The sequence below is a fragment of the Mirounga leonina genome, unplaced genomic scaffold, assembly GCF_011800145.1.
Source record: "Mirounga leonina isolate KUSES-001 unplaced genomic scaffold, KU_Mleo_1.0 Mir_151, whole genome shotgun sequence".
Classification (NCBI taxonomy): Eukaryota; Metazoa; Chordata; class Mammalia; order Carnivora; family Phocidae; genus Mirounga; species Mirounga leonina.
The window spans coordinates 61645804-61672533 of NW_023270377.1; the positions used below are offsets into that span (position 1 = coordinate 61645804).

The 26730-nt window shown below is 39.2% G+C and overlaps 1 protein-coding gene across 3 annotated transcripts in view; it reads left to right on the forward strand.

The window, feature by feature from the left end:
• ABCB11 (ATP binding cassette subfamily B member 11) overlaps window positions 1-26730 on the forward strand; it is a 78963-nt gene that overhangs the window by 21491 nt on the left and 30742 nt on the right. Inside the window, exons 7-17 of one of the 3 annotated variants that reach the window (XM_035007830.1) lie at window positions 192-363; window positions 3286-3410; window positions 4969-5143; window positions 11093-11206; window positions 13632-13742; window positions 16100-16225; window positions 17638-17841; window positions 19770-19940; window positions 20448-20649; window positions 21716-21791; window positions 26542-26644. In XM_035007830.1, the coding sequence (XP_034863721.1) occupies window positions 192-363; window positions 3286-3410; window positions 4969-5143; window positions 11093-11206; window positions 13632-13742; window positions 16100-16225; window positions 17638-17841; window positions 19770-19940; window positions 20448-20649; window positions 21716-21791; window positions 26542-26644 (1579 nt within the window). Of the gene's footprint in view, window positions 1-191; window positions 364-3285; window positions 3411-4682; window positions 4696-4968; window positions 5144-10250; window positions 10452-11092; window positions 11207-13631; window positions 13743-16099; window positions 16226-17637; window positions 17842-19769; window positions 20054-20447; window positions 20650-21715; window positions 21792-26541; window positions 26645-26730 lie in introns of those variants that run through there. The other 2 variants (XM_035007827.1, XM_035007829.1) reach the window with 2 other exon arrangements.

Below are 26730 nucleotides of genomic sequence, written 5' to 3' on the forward strand. Positions count from 1 at the left end.
TGGCTGTGAGGGAGGGAGAGGCTTGATGACCTCACAAGCTATAGCAAGTTTCTTCAAATGTGAAAGGCTGTTATGTTTCTCATAGGCAATGGGGTACAGAGATGGCAGTAGAAGGGAAAGGCTGGGTTTTCTCAACAAGGCATTTGAATTGACCAAATTCAGTTTTAGTGATCCAAGTCTCTCGTTTCTAGGGATATTAACAAAGTCAATGATGCCATTGCCGACCAAATGGCCATTTTCATTCAGCGCATGACCACGAGCATCTGTGGGTTCCTGCTGGGATTTTACCAGGGTTGGAAACTGACCCTGGTCATTATCTCTGTGAGCCCTCTCATTGGGATTGGAGCAGCCATCATTGGTCTGGTAAGAATGTCTTCTCACTTTTCTCCAGGACATCTGCCCTGAGAAACAGCCAGAAATGTGAAACTTGATTCCTTTTTCCTGTGTATGTTTAGTCAACATTATTTATCACTGTTTTGATTTATTTTGTTTGGTTATTCCTCAGTATCAAATAACATTCCATCAATCCAGGGACTGATGATATTTTAATAACATAAATATTATTGTATTAGTAGCAATAACAACTACATTTATTGAGCATTTACTATTTTGCCAGGCACTATTAGGAACTTCATGTTTATTATCTCTAATCTTTACAACAATCTTATAAAGCATTAATGCCATTTTAAACATAAGAAACGGAGGCTCAGAGAGGTAAAGAGACTTGTCTGGGACTGCACAGCTAGTGAGTGACAAAACTGGATTCAAATACAAAGGAGCCTGATTCCAAATCCCCATCCACTCTCTCATATGCCTATTGCTTCCCATGGTCTCCCAAGCTCAGATGTTTTCTTCAAAAAGGCCCAACAGATGTACCCAGATCAGTAACAAACACATAAAGGAGATTTCTGCATTCACAGCTGTGCTCTCCGGGCAGTCTAATCAGTTTCAGGAAGAGGTCACTTGACCCATTCCCAGCGGTATCTCCATTCCCCAGGCATGCAGGCCAAGAAAAAGTGTAGGAGTAGGAATTTTGGGTCATCCCAGTTAGAAAATACTCCCAAGGATTAATAAATTCTTGTATCATACTTTTAGAGCAGAGACATCAGATTAGCGGGTCACGGGATCAGGCAAACTAATAATTTGCTGTAAATGAGAATAGAATTCAGGTGGAAAGCTGAATACACTCACATCACTGAGCAGCAGGAAACCAATCTCCATAATATTTTCTAGCAAAATATTCTCGACAATCCACTGGCTATATTACTCAAACGTTTCCCAGGTAGTACAGACTGACAAAGGCCAAGAGCTCACTCCTCTCAGTTGGTCAGCCCCTGACTGGCTCAAGAAAGATATTTAGCATGTCAAAACTTTAGCTTCCTCATCTTGAAGATAAGGATAAAGGTCACTGTGATGACTTAAGGCATAATCCATATTATGCATTTAGCCTGGCATCTGGCACAGAATTAATTGCTCAAGAGATACTAGTTTTTATTTTTTCCAATCCATCATAACGTGTGAGCTTTGTGACAGTCTTTCCTACCAAACACTCTCAAGCTTCACTCCAGGGAAGCCTCACCATCCATGGGGGATCTTCGGGGATTCTGCAAACATTTGATTCAGCTTCCCCCACCCCCATACACTTAATCTCTTTCCTCAAACCTGTGGTTAATATTCATACTCAGATGGGTCAGATGTCACATTTCAACATAGTGGAGATGTAGCCTGGGTGACTTGATTTTAACAGGCTTAGGGCATGGTTTCTCTTGCTATCTCAAGTGCCCATATTTCAAGTTCTTGTAAATGTGTCACTGATTTGGAATGTTGTAGCTCTGCACTGGTTTCTTCTTGAATTCAAGTCTGTGCATGTTTGTATAAAAGGATACAAGCAACTTCACTAAGCAGTTCAAAAGCAGGACCAAAATAAAAAAAAAATTAAAAAGTAGGAGTGGGCAAAATATATGACATGTTACATGTTATTGTGGGTTTTGTATGCCTGAGTCTGACTTTTATATTTTCCATGAGAATCACGAGCAATCGTAGGTAGTTTAGTTTGACATGCTAAATAAAATAGGTAGGTAGTTTAGTTTGACATGCTAAATATTTTCCAATTTATATCTTTAAAATCCAATTTACATCTATAAAAATATTTTCCAATTTACATCTTTTAAACTCCTGTATCAATTTAATGGGAGTATCCTGAGGTTATTTAATGTACATTAAATTACAGTAAAACTATTAATATTCACAACTACTTAATTTCCTCAATACATAATTTAGAAATAAATTAGAAGAGGATTGTGGTAAAAACTGTAATGTCATTCATAACACCTAAATTCATATTTTCATGTTGATGAAAATAGCCCTACTTTCCCTATTGTTGCCTTTTCAATTCACAACTTTTATAAAATGTGGACTTGTGACATAAATTTGTTGTAACAATACTACATTTACTTATTTTGTATCTTAGAGTTCCATTTAAGATTTTGTTTGAGAAGAGTTAAGCTGCTAAAAGTTCGGAAAAACTTGGAAGATAAACTCCTTTAGTCTGGGTACTATATATATTTTAGATTTCTGAGTTAATCGAACTTCTACAATATTTGCTTTTGTTCATTCTGGTATCTTCATCTGTGCCAGGGATTTCTTTGGTGATTAATTGTAATTACAACTCAATCCAAGTCCAATTTTAGAAAAAGTAATTTGTTAAATATTAAATTTAATGTCTTTTTGGTTCCTTTTGTAAAGAGCAAAGCTAGTTAGTTGAGCCCCTACAGTTGAGTCAAAATGGCATAATATTTATCTGGAGCTTTCTCCTGTGCAATTACCTCTGCGGTATCATGAGCCTCTGTATGGTCAGGACTTCTCTCCCAATTATATACTCTGACTAACCTCCAGTCTCTGTCTCTGGTGTTTGTCCATAAATTGTGCAAACATCCTGTGGTCAACAGCAATGAAATGTGATATGGAATCATCTGCAAACTTCATTAGTATAATGAGTGTAACACTGTGGTCTCACAGAATGCCCTACTGGGGACTTACTCTGTGAGAAGGCTTTTGAGGCTGACTTCTAAAGAAGTCATTTTGGTATGCTAACAACCAGACATTCGTGGATGGGGCTTAACACGGGTCAAACTTGGACCAGATTCTTTCCTCCGTGAACACCGTTACAGCGAGAATCTAGTCTTGTACGAAACCACACCACGTACTTACTCTGCTAAATGAATCACTGAATGACAGACTGACTTACCTAATTCCCTGGTTTTGTTTTCTTCTTTTGGATTTTAGAGTGTGTCCAAGTTTACTGACTATGAATTGAAGGCCTACGCCAGAGCAGGGTCAGTGGCTGATGAAGTCATTTCATCTATGCGAACGGTGGCTGCTTTTGGTGGTGAAAAAAAAGAGGTTGAAAGGTTGGTTTATTGAAACATCCACCACCTTCCTGAATTTTGTCGTTTGACCTACTACCCCGAATCTTCCCTATTTTGTACAAAGTGGCAGATTTACCTTGGTCTGTTTACTGTGAGAGAGATTTTATTCAAGAGGTAGCTGAGGGTAATTAGTTGGGCAAAGCACTACAAGGACCCCCAAGCCTTTAGCTGTGTGTTTTTGAAAATGTTGTAGTTGGAGATTTTTAGAACGCCATTTTAGGTTCGGTATTTATTTCAACTCTGGTGGTGTGTATGTATGCATATGTATGCATATTATACCTCATGGCCTGTAACACTGTTTGCTGTGAGATACCTAAAATGCAGTTCAACACATTTTTTATTCAGTGTCTTTTATTCAGCTACTGTACTACATGCTCTTTTTAAAGTCTGATGAAATTTCCATTTATTCAAACAAAATTTAGCGTTGGTATATTACAGACCATCATTCCAGAAGATTAATTCTTAATGAAAATAAAAAACCTAAATGACCCAAACAACACAGTTGTTGAGAATTTGATTTTGTTAATTCTTCCTCTTATCTAGTATTTTTTAAGTGCCAGTGCCAGGTACTGATTTCATAAAATAGCCACCAATTTAATTCAACTCTTATTTCATGAGTTTGATGTCTAGTATGACGATGTCAGTCTCAATTGTTACCAAATAAAAAAAGAGAATAGAATTTACAATCTCTATTCTCTTTTCCTTTTTTTTTTGTTTGTTTTGCTTCTTTTGGTTTATAGAGTGAAGCTACCTAGTTTCTCACAAAAAATTTCAGTAGGATACTTCCTCCACCATAAAAGATACTCATTATTGTTATTAATAGCAGCTTTGTAAATGTTTTGAAAATGGAACAAACATAGGATAGACCTTCACTTTGTCCTGCAAAATATTAAAAGTTCTCCATGAATTTATTTTTTGAGACTAAGGAAGGCAGTTACAGAATGTCTGAGCTTCAAGACAATGCCAGTTATTAATGGCTAGATCATAGAGTCACTGCAGTCTAGTGCTTAGATTGAATTTCTACATAGTTATCCATGTCCCATGGCTGTGAACCTGACCGGTCATGTTACAACATAGCATTCTTGGTCACGGGGCAGATGGATGAGTGCACGGAGATGAGTTGCACTGGTTCTGAACCTGGGGGAAAACAGTTGCATCATTTTCTGATAGAAAGCATGCCATGTGACTTGGTAAAAACAATTCAAGCACAAATAGTACTGGATCCCTCATGTCCAAACATTTGTGTTGAAAATTCTTTTCTCTTGGGGTAAAGTTCCCACTTTTCTCACACTGTTCTTATCCAAGAAGTAATCAGCCATGAGGTTTGGTTAGGCATTGTTCCTTCAACACATTTCATTGCCAGGTTGAAATAAGCTAAATAACTACACGGAAGTTTGTCATTTTCTTTCCCAAAAGCTGCTGTGTGTCTGGGGTGATTTTTATGACCATTGAGTAAAAGCACCACATTGTGGCTGATTTAAACATTCTAACTTGAGTTGCTGCTGCTGCTGATGTAGATACAAATGCTTTCTCTTCACAGGTACGAGAAAAATCTTGTGTTTGCCCAGCGTTGGGGAATTAGAAAAGGGATTGTGTTGGGATTCTTTACTGGATTCATGTGGTGTCTCATCTTCCTCTGTTATGCGCTGGCCTTCTGGTACGGCTCCAAACTTGTCCTAGAGGATGGAGAATATACGCCAGGAACCCTCGTCCAGGTACTTTGACCTTAATGACCTAGACATAACATTTCCTGCTGGAATCTCGGAAAAGCCTACAGTGAAGGCATTTTGTTTATTCCTTTATTGTCTGAGGGAGGAGAGCAGCAATGATTTGATGGAGTCCATCTGCAGAAACAAGCAATACTTACACATTTTATAGTAAAGGAACACTGAGCATTTGAGTTGATGAGACCAGTGATTTAATGATTTCCGCTTAACTGAAAATTCTGTAGCTGTAAAACAATGATTTTCTGACTGAGTCCAAAAGATAATATGCCATGAAAATGGGAAGTCAGGGATCTCTCAGCTAAAAATTAATAGCTCATGTATTTAAGTTTAATAATAGTACAAGATAGGGCGCCTGGGTGGCTCAGACGGTTAAGCGTCTGCCTTCAGCTCAGGTCATGATCTCAGGGTCCTGGGATCGAGTCCCGCATCGGACTCCCTGCTCCTTGGGAGCCTGCTTCTCTCTCTGCCTCTCTCTGTCTCATGAATAAATAAATAAAATCTTTAAAAAAAAAAAAAAATAATAGTACAAGATATGTGCTAATGGACATATTTGTGAAACACGATGAGTTACTAAAATACCAAGCCAATGATATCTTCAACTGAACAGGTAATACGACCCTATTTTATTGTTCACTTGTGCTAGAGCCATGTTATCACGAATGCCTTGGTTGCTTTAATTTTCAGTATTTTTTCCATTGTTCTTTCAAGAATTATTGAGCATCTACTATATGCCAGCACAGAGGATTCAATAGTGAGCAAAAGAAATGTGATCTTTTCCTGGTGTGATTTATAGATCAGTGGGGAAGAGAGGCAATAATTAAACAACCACATCAATGCCTAATGACAATGCTATAGAAGACAAGGATGTTAGCAGGGTAACCGAGTGTGGCTAGGATCAGAGAAATCTCTTCCTCCTGCTCACAAACCCAACGTCTTTCCTCCTTAGCTTACAGCTCCTCTCATTACAGCTGGACTCTTGTCATTGTTCTAATTCTCAGCTGAACAGCACCTTCCCAGTAAGGCCTCCCATGCTCACCCAATCTTTTATTCTGTTGTATGGCTTGCTGAACTTTTCCTTCAGAATCCTTGAATGGAATTGAACATTTGGGTTTGTTTACATTTGTGCCCACCCCTTCCTGCCCCCACACAGGAGGTCAGGGAGATAAAACATGAAATACATGTTTCATTTGGCCTATTAATTATTTAATTAAATATATTAATCTTTTTTTAGATTTTATTTATTTATTTATTTGAGAGGAGAGATGGAGCATGCACGCACAAGGGGTGGGAGGGGCAGAGGGAGAGGGAGAGAGAGAGAGAGAGAATCTCAAGCAGACTCTGCACTGAGGTCAGAGCCTGATGCAGGGCTCGATCTCATAGCCCTGAGATCATGACCAGAGCTGAAATCAGGAGTCGGATGCTTAACCGACTGAGCCACCCAGGTGCCCCATAATTAAGTATATTAATTTTTAAAGCATGGAGATGTGAAGCGGTTTCATATATGATTCTTAAATAAAATATTTTGGCTCAAGATTCTAGGTGAGGGGGAGCCTGGGTGGCTCGATCGTTAAGCGTCTGCCTTCGGCTCAGGTCATGATCCCAGGGTCTTGGGATCGAGCCCTGCATCGGGCTCCCTGCTCAGTGGGAAGCCTGCTTCTCCCTCTCCCACTCCCCCTGCTTGTGTTCCCTCTCTAGCTCTCTCTCTCTCTATCAAATAAATAAAATCTAAAAAAAAAAAAATTCTAGATGAGATAGGTGCCAATTTAAACAATGAAAAATGCCAAAATCTTATCTACTAGAAATTTGCTAGCTGATAGCTTATAATTTGAGATCTACTGCTTTAATATAAATACATTTCTAGGGAAAGTTGAATGGAATTTTATTTATTTGTTTAAATTTATTAAACAAATAAATTTATTTATTTACAAATGATTATCAGTGGTGAGGTCAAACCATAGTCAATCTGCGCTACTGACTTTATCTCATTAACAGCTTGATGATACACTAAGAACAACTTTTTAAAATTCAGTTCTTCTTTGCAAGATGAACAACTGGCATCACTTGAACTTTGTTTTAAAAAATTAAATATGATACGACATGTTAAAGTGTCTTTTGAACCTTAAATGGATAGTATAGATGGAAAATGTTGCTGTTATTATAATTTAAGCACTTTCTTAACAACTCTAATATAGCTTTGCACATTTGAAAATCCAGTGAAAGTATTGCAGGTCAGAAACCTGACTACAGAGTCCCTCATCTTTGTTGGTCTAATGACTCTTAAGAACTTTCAACATTTACCAGTTGACTGCAGTCCTAGATGCTTGTATCTGCTCGTTCTGCAGAAAAACATGTGCTGAAAAAAGACATTCTTCCTTTCATTTCATGACTGCAAGGAGAAGACAGAGGTGTGCCCAAATAACAGTTCAGAGGGAAGAATGAATTGGTAAATTGAAAATTAAATAATACACAATTCTAGTTGGAAACACTGAATTTAAAAACGCCTTGGTTACTCTCTCTAGCAGGAATCCAATGTTATGGTTCTAAGATAAACTGAGGCATACTAAAATTTTTAGGAGATTCTTTAAACAAAAATAATTCCAATCAGGCAGCACCAAGCCAGAAGTGATGAGAAGCCACTCTCTACCTACAGGATCCGGAGCGGAGGTGGGGGTGGGTGGGGAGAGGGGGGAAACTTTTATAGAGAAGAGGCAGAAGCAAAGCAAAACAATGATTTGATTGGCTCTGGCTTAAGCAGTTGCCTTGCCTGGGGAAGCTTAATTGACCATTTGTGATTGGTTGCCCTTAGGTTTTTGATGTCTTAACCTTGAGGCATTTGCGCTTAGGTTTTGGTTTGCTCATGCAGGCTACTAAGGCATTAAATCAACCTCAGCCTAATGGCCTCCTTGTTTAACGAATTTGACACTCCTCAGCTTCAAGTGTCCACTCTTGTCTATACCTTCTGTAAATAACTGGGCTGAGAGAGTACTTATTACGTGCAGATGTGACAGACTATGTGTCTCTCACATTTTAATCATCGATTATTAACCTTACCTCTTACTCCAACACCTTCCTAAAAGCCTCTGCTTACACCTTAAGAAAGATCCCTTTGGGAAAATGAGAGACCTCCATTAACAGTATAATCATTGATTGTTCTTTCTCTCTCTTCTTCTCTCCCTTCCTCCATCCCTCCATCTCTCTCTTTCTCTCAGTCATGTGTGCAGGCACATTTTTGGCCATACTTCTGAGTAGCAAACTATGAAGTCTGAGTACACATGGGCTGAGCTGAGTGTTATCAATCCACGAAGTAATTAACAATTAGGTTAATCGAATATATTTTTTGATGAATAAAATCGTTATTGGCTACATGGTAATTGAGCATACATGGTAAGTTGTTCACATAAATGACTGTGATTGGTATCACCTGTACACAGACAAAAAACAAACCCTGTGATCTATTAGGAGAGAAGATGAAAGGGAATTGAAGAGTGCAGAAGGCTGCTCTTTTGTGCTTCCCAGGTTTCAGGACTCAATAATAAAAAATAACAGCAGGAATAGAGAGTAACATTATTCAGTGTGTATAAGGTATCAAGCACTAAGTGACATATTTCATACAAATACCACATGTCATATCAAAACTTCATTCTGTATTGATGTCATTGTACTACCACTTAAAAATGAAATGGAGCCATAAGGTTGAAAAATATGTGTTGAGGGGCATGGAGGGGGATATAAGCTCACATGCCTGTGCCTCCAGAGGCCTGACTCATTAACCACTGTTTTCCTGCCTCTGGATCTGGCTTCCAGGGAGACACCTTTTCCTCAGCACAGCACACCCATAGATAGATTGTTCCCCGGTGGTTTCCCTGGCCTTTCCCACTCCCACACTTTTGTCCACGGGGCTAGAGTAAAATGTTTGGGGTGGGAAATGATGGTCTGTTGGGATGGGTGCTAGCCATTGTGATGATACTAGGTATATGCCTCTGTCCTGTCCCACCCACTCTTTCCCTAAGTACCCCGAGGGAGGCATTTGCAAAGCCAGGCTGAGCAGGGTTTGACTGCAAACCTCAGCTTAGGCCCCTAGTGATTCAACCTAGAACCTAGAGCAGGAGTCAGCAAACTACGACCCACCAGCCAAATCCAGCCTGATGCCTGTTTTTGTAAATAAAGTTTTATTGGAACACAGCCACAATTATCTGTTCACTATTGTCTATGGCTGCTTTTGCAGTACATGGCAGAGTTGTGTAATTGCTTCGGAGCCCATTTGGCCTTAAAAAGCCTAAAACACATACTATCTGGTGTGTTACAGAAAATGTTTGCTGACCCCTGATCTAGGACATGTGGAGGGCTTCCTTTGTTCAGTTGGAAAGAAATCTGATAAATGTGGTCCTAACCCAATTTAGAGATGTACTGTTTTGTCTATTCACCATACCACTTCCTAAGTGTGGAATCTTACTTCTTTCAACATCACTATTATTTACATGGCTAACACTGGATTCATCACCTTCAAACTAATTATTTCATTTAATGCTCATGAAAGTCCCATGAGGTGTATGCTTTCAGTACCTCTGTGTTACAGATAAAGAAATTGGGGCTTGAAAGATGAAGTAATCTGCCCATAGGAGGAACTACCTTCTGTAATTCAGGGAAAGGAACAAGAAAGATGAAAAGGGAATGTTTGTCCCACACATGGAGAGGGGAATTCAGGGAGAAGGCAAGAGGGCATTGGTGCACATCATCATGATATGTGAAATGGAGGTTACTGAAGATGAAGGGAGGTAGCTGGGAGACTCTGAGGAGTCTCATGGTCCAGACAGAAGATTGAAAGAAAGCAGGGAAACCATTACAGACTGGGTTCATTTGACTGCCTGAAGACTACATTCAGGCAGCAGCCGATCTTCAGCTCAGCAGGTAACTCCGGTCCCTGAAGGATGGTGGCCAATGAAACATCCCCCATGAGCATCATGTGACCAGCACCTGTTTGGTCAAAAGGACTCCTGTGCTCCTCCTAGAGGCATGTGACAAATTGCCTCATTGCTTCTTCCTTTATAAACGGCACTGATAAACACAGAGCACTATTTGGTAGGAACATCTGCTCATGATCAAGTCGCCTTCCCCTAACTTAATGAGATGACTGGGTTGGTGAGTTAAAGGACAGCTTCCTCATCATTGCCCAGGAACCTCGCCATACCAACTGCATGCCACCAGCAGCAGATGGGTCTGTTTGTGAAACAGAATGTCAGTCAAGAGCCTGGGTTTCAAATACTGCTCTACCACTTAATACATGTTGTAATGTAGGGTAAGTTAGGGAATGTCCATACACCTTGGTTTTCTCTTCTGTTGTATGGATTAAGTGAAGTAATACAGGTAAAGCACTTAGAAATATACATTAGTAAAAGTAGTAGTAGTAGTAATAGCAGTAGTTATCCTAGGAATAGTCTACTAGTAGCAACAATATAGTAGCAAACCGATATTGCTTGTACCTATCTCTACAACAATCAAGCTGATCACGGTCTTCATTGCTTCAGTTACCCTTTAACCAGAAGACTATATAAGCCTGTTTATATTACAAACTGAATTATCATATCACTATTCTAACTCACTTTGTGTCTATATGCTGCCTTGCTTAGACCTCATACTCATTTCAAAATATGTTCTTCTTTGTAGGATAGTGTTCTACACTCTTGTAATGTAGTGTTCTACACATAGATGTTCATTTAAATATAATGTAGTCTTTTAAACCATAACAATAGAAAAATTGGAGATACTTTGCAGAACAAAAACTATTCCAGGTGTTTCTAAAGAGCTATTTAGCTTTCAAACTCCCATGGAAGAATATTTCTGAGAAATATCTGAGCTCACATGGATAGCCCAAATGATGGCACTATTTACAAATTGACAAAAACACGCGAAAACTATGTTTATCTCTTTTCATTTCAGATTTTCCTCAGTATTCTATTAGGAGCTTTAAATCTTGGCAATGCATCTTCTTGTCTGGAAGCCTTTGCAACTGGGCGTGCAGCGGCCACCAGCATTTTTCAGACAATAGACCAGGTATGTGAAAGCCAAAGTAAAGGCCATGAACAGGTTGGGGGTGGGGAGAAAAATGAAGTTCTGAGGAATTTACCCTCAATGTTAAGAAAAATGAGGGGCTATCACAATGCCCTAATGTCATCAGCCAGACCCCATAGTGAGTTGGGACCGCAAGAGTGAACTAGAATAAGACCCTTGCTTTCCTATCATACTGGAAAACAGGCAATAAAGAAGTAAGCACGTTTATGGATCTAGAGGGTATTATGCTGAATGAAATAAGTCAGACAGAGAAAGACAAATACCATACGATCTCGCTTTTATGGAGAATCCAAAAAGCAAAGCAAATGGACAAACAAAAAAACAGAAATAGACTCATAAATACAAGACAACAAACTGGTGGTTTCCAGAGAGGAGGGGGCTAGGGGGTTGGGGTGAAGGGGATAAACTGCCAGTTGTAAAATAAATAAGTCACTGGGATGAAAAGTATAGCATAGAGAACGTAGCCAGTGATATCGTAATAACTTTGTATGACAGAAGGTAACTACACGTATCTTGGTGAGCATTTGGTAATGTAATTGTCGAATCACTATGTTGTACACCTGAAACCAAAATTACTTCAGTGAAAAATAAAAGTTGAAAAAAGAAGTAAGTACATTCAAAGCTAGGATAATATCAGTGCAATAAAGGAAATAAAATAGCGTGGTAACGGTTGGGGTGAGGGGAGGAGTCTTCAAGTGAGGAGAACATCATCTCTGAGGAGGTAGTATTTGCGCTGAGAACAGCAGGGAGAGTCAGCCATGCAAAGTGAGGTTTAGGGGAGGAGCGGTGCATGGGAAGTGAGAGCAGGGAGGCTAGTCCTGGAAGACAGCGCTTCTGGTTGGAAAAGAATTGGTGAATGCAAGGACCTAAAACAAGGTCAGTGTGTCTGAGCAGAGTGAGCAGGAGTACAGAGGCTGGAGAGAGAGGAAGGGGCCAGATAATGCAAGTCTTTAAGGCCAAGTTCATAGGTTTAGATTATCTTTTAACTGTGACAGAAAGCTTCTACAAGCTTGTAAAGGATTCTGGTAGCCTAGCTAGGATTTAATCTACTGAAGTGCATTGAAGGTCCAGCTAGAAAGTCAAAATCTGAGAATGGAAGGAGGAAGAGAGCAAGATGTTGTTCTTCCTCTCTGGAAGCCATGGAAAGCCAGAAGTGTTTCTTTGGTCCCCTAAATCTTCAGTATTTATGAAGCATAAAACCTGCGTGAGGAGACTGTTCATCACTTTATCTGTTCTATATCTGGGGCTTCATATATTGCAGTATAAACAGATTGTTGAAAACCACATAGACACATTGAGTTATCCAAACTCTACCTCATTCTTAGGGTTATTATATGCTTAGATAAGATGATGAGTCTAAAAGGACTTTGAAGCTATTACAAAAAACTAAGGCCTTTAAAAATTACTTTATTATCTTTACGAGAGACCTGAGAGGAAGAAAGTAGATTACACTATTGCCCCAGATAGAGATATGATGATGAATTTATCTCACAAGTGTAGAAGGGAGAAGAAGCTGACCCTGGAGTGTTCTGGTGGCAGGAGATGGCCCTCATTCTAGTCTGATTAACTAGAATGGTTAAATTCTAGATTAGGCTCACTACTAACAACAACAGAGGTGAAATTCAGCATAACAACTGAAAGTTGGTAGTATTTGAGGATACCACTTAAGGACATTCAGTTAGTTTTAATTATCATCTAGGATAGGTATTCAGATGTAGAGTACTATTGGACCCCAGCTTGGCTGACCAGTTGTGTGGCTTTAGGAAAGATACTTAACTTTTGTTGAGAGCTCTCTACTTCCTCAGTGAACAATTGAGCATATCACCTGTCTAGTTAGGTTATAGTGACAATTACATAAATGAAAAAAGACAATTGTAAATTGTCTTCCATGGTATCCCAATAATATAATAATACATAATAATAATATATTATATACTAATGTAATTATAGATCAATACTACATATTATATTACAATATTGCTATATATTGTTACTATATTGTCATACAATAATATATGTCATAGCAATATATCAACAAATAGTAATAATAATTAAATTAATTCTATTTAATTAATGTGAAGTTATATATCAATTATATACTGACATTTATTTCATATTCATTATAATTAATTATGTATTAATTCTTTGTGTATGTTGGTTATCTATTAATATATTATGTGTGTAATATGATATGCTAATAGTATTCATATTTAGTAATATATCTCATATTAATATCTCAGTATATGTTAGTATTATTACTATTATTAATAAATATTTAATGTGGAAGCAACTTTGATGCAGTGTTTTACCTGGTGGTTGTTCTGTTTTACGAGTAAATTCAAACCAGGATGGACAATAGATGCATATGTATTTGTTGTAGCTATATTCCTTTTATATTCTACTCCAGAAATCCAACATTGACTGCATGTCAGAGGAGGGTTACAAGTTGGATCGAATTAAGGGTGAAATTGAATTTCATAATGTGACCTTCCACTATCCTTCCAGACCAGAGGTGAAGGTAAGTGTTCATCTTTTCTCTGGGAATGACGGCATTTTTCTTCTTTGATGATTCATATCCAGGGCCACAAGTTACTTGTTTTTCTGAACCACGACAGTTTGCAGGAAGAAGGAACAGAAGCACGTTTCTCTACAAGTGCCCTTAGGCATCATGTCATTTCTTAGGCAACAAGTCACATTCCTTTGTGGTAACACCAATGTGCAAATCCCTGAGGAGGACACAGTCTGGCAACCCATTCAGGTTAGGTCAAGTTACGTGCGATCCTCTGTTGAAATGAGTGGCAGGGCCTGTCATTGTAAGCATAAGCTGAATAAACTGCAAGGCAATCAGAACAATCCAGAAGTACAGATGCAGAAGGCGAAACACTGAGTGGGTAGGGTACTTCTGGCAAAGAAAAGCTGCTGTATTTGTAGTTTTCCCACTTCCTATCTGTAAGTTCACAAGGGTCACTAGATTAGTCTTTGGAAGAAAGGTAATCTTGTGGCCTTGTGCTCATGTGTCTTGGGCTAGGTGATTGCCCGGGACACAGGAGGAAGAACATTCAGTTTTCCTGTACCTACAGAGCAAGCATTTTTAAAGGCAATTTAATCTATAGGAAAATTAGGATCTGCTCTCCTTGAGTAGGTTGACTTCGAAATGAGATTTATTCCTAATTTTTTAACAGAATACCTCTAGCCGGGGCGCCTGGGTGGCTCAGTTGTTAAGTGTCTGCCTTTGGCTCAGGTCATGATCCCAGGGTCCTGGGATCGAGCCCCACATCAGGCTCCCTGCTCAGCGGGAAGCCTGCTTCTCCCTCTCCCACTCCCCCTGCTTGTGTTCCCTCTCTCACTGTGTCTCTCTCTCTGTCAAATAAATAAGTAAAATCTTAAAAAAAAAAAAGAATACCTCTAGCCACCCTTAATATTTCTGTTATGGAAACTAAATCCCTTGCAACTTAATTCTGATACTACATACCTAAAACATAGGTAAACAAATACATACACATTAGATATATAAATAAATAAATAAATAAATAAATAAATAAATAAATAAATATATAGATATAAAACACAGGTACCTATATATTCTGATTAAATTGCTGAAGTATATTTTCAATTACTGTTACATATCACATATGTATGGAAACATTAAATGTCGCAACATATGTCAAAGTACCTTGTGAAAGATAAACCACAAGGTAGTACTCAGTAAAGATTTTTTAATGGATGGCTAAAAACTTGCTTTAGAAAATCTGTTCAGAACCAGCTCATAATAGCTGTTTCGTGAATACCAGTTGAATTAAAACACATTTACTTCATTTCTGTTTTATCCTCTATTCCCAACACCAGTGGTTTGTTTTAATAAAATCTTCTTACTTACACCTATATGTACTCAGCCCTGCTGGGTGCCGCACCGTCCTGGGCTATAATGAGAAAAAGCATACACTGTGCTCGCCCGCCCTGGGGGAGATTACAGTAAGTGAAAGTATATTTGCAAGCCTAACTCTCTAGTGTGAAGTGCAAGATGTGAGATTTTGTCACACAGAGGACCCCTAACCACCTTTACATAATAAGTATAAAAATCACCACTGAATTGGTGAAAATATCCAACAGATGCTTCTGAATTAGATTCCTCTTCTTCCCTTTCTAGACCTACCAGCATTCAGTCTCTACCTTTAACAGTGCTTTAAACTTAATAAACACATCACAAACATTTGTTAAGGAAAGTTTTTCAGATAATATGTTCACACACAATACAAGTGTATGACAGCTTAAAATTTGTAAGTTAATTTATTGTTAATCCATGGTCAGTAAATTAGTATTGTATTTCTAACTTAATGGCTTTCTTTCCTTAAAAGTCTCCTTGAGGCATCCTAGTATATCAGAAGTGTTTTATTTTTTCAAAAGATTTTATTTATTTATTTGTCAGAGAGAGAGAGAGCGAACACAAGCAGGGGGTGCAGCAGGCAGAGGGAGAAGCGGGCTCCCTGATAAGGGGCTGGGTCCCAGGACCTTGGGATCGTGACCTGAGCTGAAGGCAGACAATCAACTGAGCCACCCAGGCGTCCCTATCAGAAGTGTTTTAAATGTGGATTCTGGAGCATGATTTTACAAGTTGGCATGGTTTATTTACTTCAACAGTGTTACCACACATCATTTTCTTTCTTGGGTGCCACTATCAATTTATTAATGAGTAATGTGCTAAATGCTAAAACCTCATCATAGGCACTGTTTGCTGATTTTCTGGTTATTGACGGATATTGATAGTTACTGCTTTGAGGGCATAAGTAAACACGTACAGAGTATCCTCACAAAGCATCCTAACTTACAAGTCTAATTGCTGACAATCTGAACATTGTTCTTTTCTTTTCTCTACAGATTTTAAATAACCTCAGCATGGTTATTAAATCAGGGGAAATGACAGCTGTGGTAGGATCCAGTGGATCCGGGAAAAGCACAGCCCTGCAGCTTATTCAGCGTTTCTATGACCCCAGTGAAGGCATGGTGGGTGTCTTCCAGAAGCCTCTCAATACATGGGGATGGGAGAGTGCAAATGGGGATATACTGGTCAAGCACAAAGGCCTAGTGTACACAGAGACCGTCCTGACGCACACACAGTTGACTTACTGAGTTTTTGACTGAATTGACTGGACTGATTCCCTGCACGGTGGTCGTGTTCGTTGAACGACCAGCCCGTTCGCTCAGTGATGTGCACACACATTCAAAATGGTATTTCTGCCTTGTCAGTGAATTCGCATTTCCATTTCCTTCTTTGTATTGTAACAAAATCATTATTGTCTCTTCAAGTTTTCCAAATGCTAAGTATAGGAAAGGTTGCATGGCTAGAATGAACAGATTGATGACTGCTTTGAGAATTTAGGTTTTAAAGACAAATCATATAATTTCACCAACTACTTCGTCTCTTTTTTCCTTGTGTGTTTATTTGCCTATAAACATAGACTGAAACTAAGAAAATAAATATCCATCATTGCCATTTGTTTATCACATATGTCAAGTACTTTATGAAGATGATTACTTATTTTCAAAAATGAGCCCCAAGGTATATATGCTCATTTTATGAAAAGGAAGCAGAGTCAGAGAGGTTGAGATTTGCTCCCGATTTGAACCCAGGGCCCTGAGATGTCAAAGGCTCTGCTCTTTCTACGCTCTCAAAGTCATTCTTGTCAACATCTCCTTGATGCTTTGAGATAGAATCATCTGAGTATATATCAAGTGACTTCAATGCAAGGTGTTCCCTGTCATGGGAGCACTGTTACACTGACATGACAAACGTAATGGAATGTTTCTTTGTTATGGACAGTTCATCCTACAGGTATTCTTTGCCACATACCAGCATAACTATATTCTGACTACATAGAAATCATGGTCTCTTGATGTAAGATTTTTACTTTTTTTGCTAATAGTGATTTTTGCTTATCCCACTTACATTTTCAATTACTTTTGAACAGCAAAGTTCTATTTGATGAATCTGGCCAGAAAGTAAGAGTTACTTTAAGCACACCTACAAGATAGGGACCATTTCTTCTTTTCTTTGTAGCTTTGAAGTCCATTTTAGGTCACAAGTCAAACGATAATAAAAATATATAAAGTATGGTGAATAACTGACTTGACTCTATTGAAGAATTAGATTTTTTTTTCTATTTCTGGGCCAATCATATTACATTAAATGACCTTTACATCATTTGTGTTTTTACAACGAATTGTTCTACAGTTAGACTTGATTTCAACTATATATCATCACTCCTATATAAACAACCTCATTATGGGAGGAATTATTTCTGTTATAATCCTGTGGGTTTCTATTATTTCTCCCCATAGGTCAAGTAGAACATAACATTTTGATTCAGAACCCTGAAGGGTTCCAAGAGATGTGACGTTGTGCTTATGGTCTCTAGGTGACTTTAGATGGCCATGACCTTCGCTCTCTTAACATTCAGTGGCTTAGAGCTCAGATTGGGATGGTGGAGCAAGAGCCCGTTCTGTTCTCTACCACCATTGCAGAGAACATTCGTTATGGCAGAGAGGACGCAACGATGGAAGATATAGTTCAAGCTGCCAAGGCAGCCAATGCCTACAGTTTCATCATGGACCTGCCACAGGTACCCCTAGCCTCTCATCCCGGGGTGGGAGGGGGAGCAGAACTCAGAAAGTTATAAAAGGAAAAAGAAAAAGTTACACGATACTATACATTTCTTTCCATTTGAATCCCAAATCATTAAATTCTTAATGCCATGCTAGGTTTCATTCCTGGAAATGTACCACGAGTGTTCCCCTTTGCCTGAAAGCATATTGTTGTTGATATATTAAAAATCTACAAACAGGGGAACTTTCTTTTAAAAGCTCCCCTTGACAGAGGTACAATCTTCTTACTCCATCTGTTGAGAATTTGCCTACGCAATTGATAAATTTGTTATGTGGCAATGACTTACACAATGTTCATTGATGCCTACCAATGTCATTGTTCTTTCATTTTCTTGGGCTTAGGCAGCTAATTCTGTGGCCTCAGTACTGTATCTCGCATATTCAAAAATTCTTCATTTATCTTCATTTTAAACAACAATGACAACAAAAACCAACTCCATATTATTACACTTATACGTATTTTGTGGCTGCTAAGTCAAATGGTCTGCTAAGTCAGAGAAGAGCTGTTATTACCAGTTAACATATGTATAGTGCTTACTACCTACCAGACACTGTTCTAAGCACTTTACATCTCATTTAACTCTCACGACCATCCTGTTGGCAGCTACTATTATTATTTCCATCTGTGAAGAGAGAACTAAGTTTCCAAGAGGTCAGATAACTTGCTCAAGGCAGGAGAGTCAAGAGTCACACTCAGGTGGTCTGGCTCCAGAGTCTGTGCTCTAGATCATTTCCTATTCAGCCTTCTAGATTACCTGTGTGAATAGGATTGCAGCTGTGAGTATGATATAGTCCAGTGGTAAAGAGTATAAAGCTTTGGAATCAGACTGCCTCCATGAAAATCCCAGCTTCTCCATTTGCAAACTCCTTACCCACTGATTGAGGAGAACAGCAGTACCTGCCTCATGGGGCATCTGGGAGGACTAATGAGGTGATATGTGTAAAGAACTCAACTTCATGCTTTATACATGGTAAATGCTCAACTCATGTTGGCTAATAATAAACAAGACAAGAGCCTGACATCATTGTGAGATTCCAATATAATGCTAAACATGAAAGATACTCAGTAACTTTTTGCTGTCAATGGTAATGATTGTACAGCTAGCTTGATCTTTCATTTGTAATATAGATACAGATTTAATATTGTGCTTTTCTGTGTTGCTTAGCTAGAGAAAAGAGGGAAGAATTTGATAGGTGCTTTAATCCTTTAAAATGGGTTTTCAGGACCCTGATCAACTTTTACTTTGGTGGAAACTTTTTTTTTTTTTTTTTAAGTAGGCTCCACACCCAGTGTGGTGCCCAACACAGAGCTTGAACTCAGGACTCTGAGATCAAGACCTGAGCTGAGATCAAGAGTCGGATGCTTAACCAACTGAGCCACCCAGGTTCCCCTACTTTCGTGAAAACATTTTATTTGAAGTTGAGCTAGAGAGAAACATTTATACAGCCCAGTGAACCTGGGAATGAAAGAATAAATTAGTTTCTTTTTTTTTCTTTCAAAGATTTTATTTGTTTATTTGGCAGAGAGAGAGAGAGAGAACACAAGCAGGGGGAGTGGCAGAGGGAGAGGGAGAAGCAGGCTCCCAGCTGAGCAGGGAGCTCGATGTGGGGCTCCATCCCAGGACCCTGGGATCCTGACCTGAGCCAAAGGCAGATGCTTAACTGACTGAGCCACTCAAGCGCCCCAAGAATAAATCAGTTTCTTTATCTTACACACAAATATTGATCAGACAGTAACCTGTTTCAGGAAAGGGTATTTCTTTCAGTGAAAGTTGGGCCTGTGAAAATTCACGCTTGAGAAGGGAGCTAGAAAGGATCTTGTAATGATCACTGCCAGGAGCCATCAAATTGTTCGTCTTCATTATCAGTGTCACCTTCTTCCTAGCAATTTGACACTCTTGTTGGAGAAGGAGGAGGCCAGATGAGTGGTGGCCAGAAACAAAGAGTAGCCATTGCCAGAGCCCTTGTCCGAAACCCCAAGATCCTGCTTTTGGACATGGCCACCTCGGCACTGGACAATGAGAGTGAAGCCACGGTACAAGAGGCACTGAGTAAGGTCTGTTGAAAGTCTGAGTTCATTTTCAAGACCATGTGGAAATGTGCTGTAGGAAAGGCAGCTCACTGAGAGAGGAGGGAGAGGGAGAATGGAAGGATGGAGAGGGGGAGGGAAAGAGAAGGACTACATGGGTCAGTGTCTCCAGTCTGACTGTTTAGAAAATACTGACTAGACTGTTCCTCACAGTTGAACAGAAGTCGGTATGGCTTGCTTCCAAAAGCTACAGATGCAAAATTTTCATTCTTATTAAATCTAACTTATAATATGTGATTTCAAGAATTTCCATTTTGCTTTTAGCTGTTGATTAATAGCAGCAACTGGACCAACGTGTGGGGTGTTCATGACCTTGATAAAGTGCGCTGGCCTTTTCTAATAACTGCAGAGCGCCTATTTGAGGATTTTCCCAAGGACCCAGGCTCTGATTACTTGTGGATTCTGAGACCATCCAAATGTCAATGTCAGCTCTGTCTTACTGTTTGGTTAACAGTGCACTGTACATTCTTACAGATTCAGCAGGGACATACAGTCATCTCGGTTGCTCATCGCCTGTCCACAGTCAGAGCTGCAGATGTCATTATTGGTTTTGAACATGGTACAGCAGTGGAAAGAGGCACCCATGAGGAACTGTTGGAACGGAAAGGAGTCTACTTCACTCTAGTGACTTTGCAGAGTCAAAGCAATCAGGCTGCTAACATAGAAGGCATAAAGGGCAAGTGTCTTTTCCATTACACTTGTACATTCTGTAAAGCATTATGTTTGTTAGCTCTCATAGTTTCGTGGATTTCTATACATTTTAATAAACACCATCTTATTTGTTCCCCCAAAAGCCCTTGGAGGCATTATATAGATGATAAGAGAAAGAACAAAATCTCAGGAGGTTCAGTTACTTGATCAAATCAGAGAGCTAAAACCCAGGTTTTGTGGGGAAGAGGATTTTAATGCCAACCCCCTTGTGCCCCCCTCCCCACTTTGCAAATAGGAAAGCCTTCCTAGAGTGTCCAGCACCTAGTAGGACCTCTATTCTTGCTGATTGAGTAAATTAATCAGTGACTAAACACTGTAATGCTTATTTTCACTAAAGCAAATAGCAAATAGATACATCAGGCCCTAGTGCATCCTTTTTTTTTTTTTTTTTTAGTTTGAATTTTCAGATTTGGTAACTTATCCCAACTTACATTAACCAACCACCACTTCAAACTTTCTCTACCATACCACATCTCGATTTGTGAACTCCATTGGGTAAAACTACTGTCTATATTTAACATATGTGATTTCTTCTGAAAAGATATATATTTTTTTAATTTGGTGAATCTACCATAGAAATGATCTCTAGTGGGTTTCCCTTCAGTTTTTATGATTCATTCTATCAGATATCTATTTGTTGGAGATAACACAGGGGGTATCACACAGCTTAAAAAATTCAATCCTGCTGAGTATTTTTTTAAGTTTATTTATTTATTTATTTACTTACTTACTTACTTACGTAATCTCTATGCCCAAGGTGGGGCTGGAACTCATGACCCCATGTCCAGGAGTTGCATGCTCTTTGGACTGAGCCAGCCAGGCACCCCCTGCTGAGTATCTTGACATTTTTTTTTGTTGTTGTTAGAATGTGCTGGATAAGTGTTAAGTTTTATTTGCCACAATGAAGTTAATAGAATGTTTTAGCATCAGACATAGTAATGATAGGCTAGGCAAGCATAGTAAGAAGTTTTCTTTTGATATGGTTCTCCTTATTGTATACACTAAGGAATCGTTCATGTTGTGTTGAATAGGAGAAGATAAAACTGACCGGGCCTCACTTGACAGCAAACAGACCTTTTGCAGAGGGAGCTACCAGGCTAGTTTAAGGTAAGCTGAAGCCATGGGGCAGATTTTAAGGTTTTAAAATATTCTTAGGAGCCCTCTGCACTTATGATCCTCAGGCAATATCTCAGGTAAAACCAGGATAGCCTTGAGCATAGCCCCAGGTTTCATGTAATATGAACATGCAAATGAATCCTTGGTTGCTATATTGACATTTTCTGTTTCCAGTTCATGGGGATTTTTTTTTGTTTAACTTTGGCTTCTTATCTTATTGTGGGTAGGGTCATGATAGAGATGCTTTGTAATTAAAATGTTGTTAATTGAGCTTGAAAGGGTATTGAAAAAATCTGTTTGGTCTTGTCCCCTAGATCTAACCATGGTATAAAGCATTGTTTTACATGGAGGTGAAGTTCATGGCTTTAGGTCCATTCTTTCACTTGCTGAGCTGCAGTTGAATTACAAATATTCCTGCTTCCAGAGTGACCCATCTGAATTCAAATCATTCCTTAACTAGATGAAAAAAGTGTATTTTTTTAGCATTTGAAAAGATTTTCCTTGAACACCAGCTATTTATTTTTTTTTTGTGGATGAATATAGGGGTATTGACTTTCAAACATATTTTTGGAATATGCTATTAACAAGACTGTAAATTTTAGTCTTTCATCCTGACTTAAGAGTTTCAGTAAAATACTTCCTTTAATGTTAAAAGTCTGCATATTAAGAAGAATTCTGCCCAAGAGTATCTGTCTCTCTTCATGAAGATACTACTTAAGATTTTTTTCCCTAAGTTAGGAGGCTGTTCATAAACAATGGTGACAGCAGATTTCCTTACTGTTGCCTTTACCATTTCTAGGATATTTAATTCAAGGCTGTACTCTGGGCAAAGGCTCAGTTATAAGACTTGCTTTTTCAAGGTAGTATATTGCTTATTGAAAACTGGTTTAAAGAGGCTTAAAATAAAACATTTAGGTAACAACTCCAAGTAATTCAAACACAGATTTATCTTTAATATTCAAAGAATAATGTAGAGTTGTTGAATCACTGTGTTGCACACCTGAAACTAATGTAACATTGTATATCAACTATTCTCAAAAAGAAAAAAAAGAATAGTTCAAGAAAAGAGCTTATGCTTAGAGTTTTTATTTTTCCTTTTGAGAATAAGTCTATTCATAAAAATTTCAAGAAATGCTGGTTTTATTAAATTTATTGAATTTGGAAAATAATAAAGCAATAACTTCAAGTTACTCTGTAAAGTAAAAGCTAAAAAAATTGCCAAAATTATTAGGTCATTTTTATAGATATTAGGCATTATGTTTAACCATGCTTCTCTGATTGGAAGAAAAAAATTATAAGGGTCATTAGAATCACAACCTGAAGCTATGACTACCTTCTTAAACACAGAAAATGTCTAGGCACCTCTTTTGATTACTGGGCCAAAGGTTGCAAAAAGGAAGTGATATACTTCATCATCATGTCAACAAGAAAATAAGTATTTTCTTAACTTCTCAGATGAACAAAATTCTACTTGTTCTAAGTAGTTTAGTTACAGTTTATTATTAGGACCAAATAATCATTTTTAATATAAACATTTCCTATTTGGCTATTAATTCTCACAAATTCTACATTTTGGTGACTAGGATGAGAAATCCAGAAATACAATCTATACCCAGAAAGTAGCTATTAACCTCCTGCAGAGAAAGATTTATAAGTTAAGTAAGACGGTCTGTTAAAAATATCTCATTGTGTATGCTGACAGATTTTTTTGCTAGAAGATGACTAAATTAAGTGTTAATTTATATCTTATTTCCTTGGCTTTGGTGTTTCTGACAGCTCAGTCTCTCTTTAGTAATATATTTTAGGTTCAAGAACAATTTAATGGATAACAGGAACTAATTTCCTGAATAATAATGTTGAGAGAGAGACAGAAAGTGGGAGAGTTATTTAGTCCCCAAATTAGCTGTTTTTATTTGCAGAGAGAAGTGGTACACAACTTCTGAGAAAGGGACTGGCCTATGTTGTCAGTTTCTTTCTTTCTTTCTTTTTTTTTGAAGATTTTACTTATTTATTTGACACACAGAGAGAGAGCACAAGCAGGGGGAACAGCAGAGGGAGAGGAAGAAGCAGGCTCTCTGCTGAGCAGGGAGCAGGGAGCAGGGAGCAGGGAGCAGGGAGCCCAATGCGGGGCTCGATCCCAGGACCCTGGGATCATGACCTGAGCTGAAGGCAGACGCCTAATCGACTGAGCCACCCAGGTGCCCCACGTTGTCGGTTTCTAAAAAGGTGTGTGATAAAATTCTAACTCTGGTGCTTATGGTGGACCAGAGGGAGCTGCCAGGTGGGCCCAGGGTTTCAGTGGGATAGCCTATGCTAGACAGATAGAATGGTCTGTGAAAGATTCAGGTAGCAGAAATCAGAAGGGACAAGGATATATGTTTTGCCATGCTCAAAACTGGGAGGAAGTCAACCATATTTCCTTTTCCTCATACTCTACCATGGCTTCCAATGCTCTAGGAGTCTCTCTAGGCCCATGACCTTATGGCTCAGCCCTACCATGTACTCTGCTCTGTCCAGCTGACACATGCCTCTTCCTCGTGCATTCTGAAGAAGACTTTTTTTTTTATTCTTATGTTAATCCCCATACATTACATCATTAGTTCTAGATGAAGTGTTCCATGATTCATTGTTTGTGCATAACACCCAGTGCTCCATGCAGAATGTGCCCTTCTCAATACCCACCACCAGGCTAACCCATCCTCCCACCCCCCTCCCTGAAGAAGACTTCTTGACCTTAGTTAACTAACCCAAAGAAGCGACTCTATTGCTGGAGAGTCTCGAGCCAGGCGGGAGGGAGTTAGGGTGCCCCAGCCGGCAGTTTGATAGCAGGGAGGTGGGGTGAGGAGTGGTTTCAGGCCTGATCACCATGAGATTTGGCAAGAGTGTGAATGTGCAAGAGCAAGGAAGAGGAAGGACTGGAGCTACATGCACCTGTTGAACCTGGGTGACTAAGAGGGTGGCAGTGCCACTAACAGGACGTGGGAACAAAGCAGAGGAATGAAGGGATGTGGTAGTGCCTCCACAAGAAGGCCAGATGAGCACGCATAATCGACAAGCAGCACATGACGTTTGTCTTCACCTGGATACAAATGAGGGAGAGGGACTTGTGGATGGTTCCGTCTAGATCCTTGGCTCTACGTCTCTCACTTTACATCTTTTTACTGCACATTAGGTGCTTTGATAATGTAATGCCCTCCTCTCGTCTTCAGCATTGCCTCTATCGCTTTTGCAAATGACTGGAAACTTAACTCAACCAGGGAGAGGATCAGTTTACCTGACTAAGTAGTCCAAGGATGCCTTAACTCCAGGCAAAGCTGGGCTTTAATCAGGTGTCCAAGATGCATGCAGTTTCTCTTCCTTTCTCAGCTCTGCTTCCCGCCCCCCCTTCTTTTTTGCTTCATTTTTCAGGAGGCTTTTTTCCTTGAGGGTCTTGACATAATTGCCAGCAACTCCTAGTGGTGCCTACTTTCAAGTTTAACGTAGAGGAGAGTAGGAGTCTCCTTCTCAGAAATCTCAGGAAGAAGGCAAAACCACCTGAACCAATTTCTTATATCTGTGCTGCACTAAGTATATGTACTAAGGAACCCTGTTCTCTCCTGTCTCCATGCTTCAGTTTATATTATCCTCTCCATCAGAAATGCTCTTCCTACAAATATCCAAGTCCTACCGTAGCCACCCCTTCCATGACGCCTTTCATGGGAACACCTGCCATACATTTCTTTTTCCTTTAAATTTTCATACTTTCTATTCAAACCTGCTTTATAGCACTTAGCATATTTCTTCCTTACAGGGTTAGGGTTGAGTACATGTTTTGCTCTTCTGTAAGATTTTAAACTCCTTGAGGGTGAAGTCTGTGTTTGACCAGTCTCTGTAATCCCCACACCTGGCATTGGCCTGCATGTCATAGATGCCCAATACGCTTCTGTTAAATGAATAAACAAATCAAATAAATTTTATTTCAATAAGATATTTGTTAATTAAATGTATTTCTAGGGGCAGTACATAGCCTAAAGAAAATCTCACTCGGGGGGGTGACTGGGTGGCTCAGTCAGTTAAGCATCTGCCTTTGGCTCAGGTCATGATCCCGGGGTTCTGGGATCAAGCCCCGCATCGGGCTCCCTACTCAGTAGAGAACCTGCTTCTCCCTCTTCCTCTGCTGCTCCCCCTGCTTGTGCTCTCTCTCTCTTTCTCTCTCTCTCTCTCTGTCAAATAAATAAACAAAATCTTCTAAAAAAAAGAAGAAAGAAAATCTCAGTAGGGGCCCTATTTTCCTCCTACTAGCTCATTTGTATCCAGGTGGCCTTACACTAAAGTAAACATCAGGTGTAACTATAGGGAGAAAGAGCTATCAAAACTACAACCTACAACCAAAAGGAAGGTAAAGGCGCTGGGCCGTTGCCATGGTAACAATTAGCAGACCGTGTGGATTTGGAATGGATTTGAACCTTGGACCTTTTGTTGGTAGACTGGTAGGACAGCTTTCCTCTCCTTCTCTCCCTCCCTCCTTGAGCACAGTCTGAGTCAGAGTCTAGCCTGGGACTCAGAGGATCCAATTTAAATAGCTACGCCATAGGAATAGTTCTATGAAACCTAACCAGGAAGCTCCCTTACCTGGTTGTGATGTGACCTATCAAACATTTCTGTTTATTTGATACATGTGATGTAAGCTTGAACAACAGCTAAATCCTGTTCCAACCTGCCCATAATCTACAGACTCTTTCATGTTTCTGTTTATTTGCAGAGCTTCAATCCGAGAACGCTCCAAGTCTCAGCTTTCTTACTTGGTACATGAACCTCCATTAGCTGTTGTAGATCATAAGTCTACTTATGAAGAAGACAGAAAGGTCAGGCACCAGTTGCTCTTGGGGATTGGAGGCAGTCTTTCGGGGACTATTGCATGACCTTTAAACCTGAGAATATGAGTTTTCAA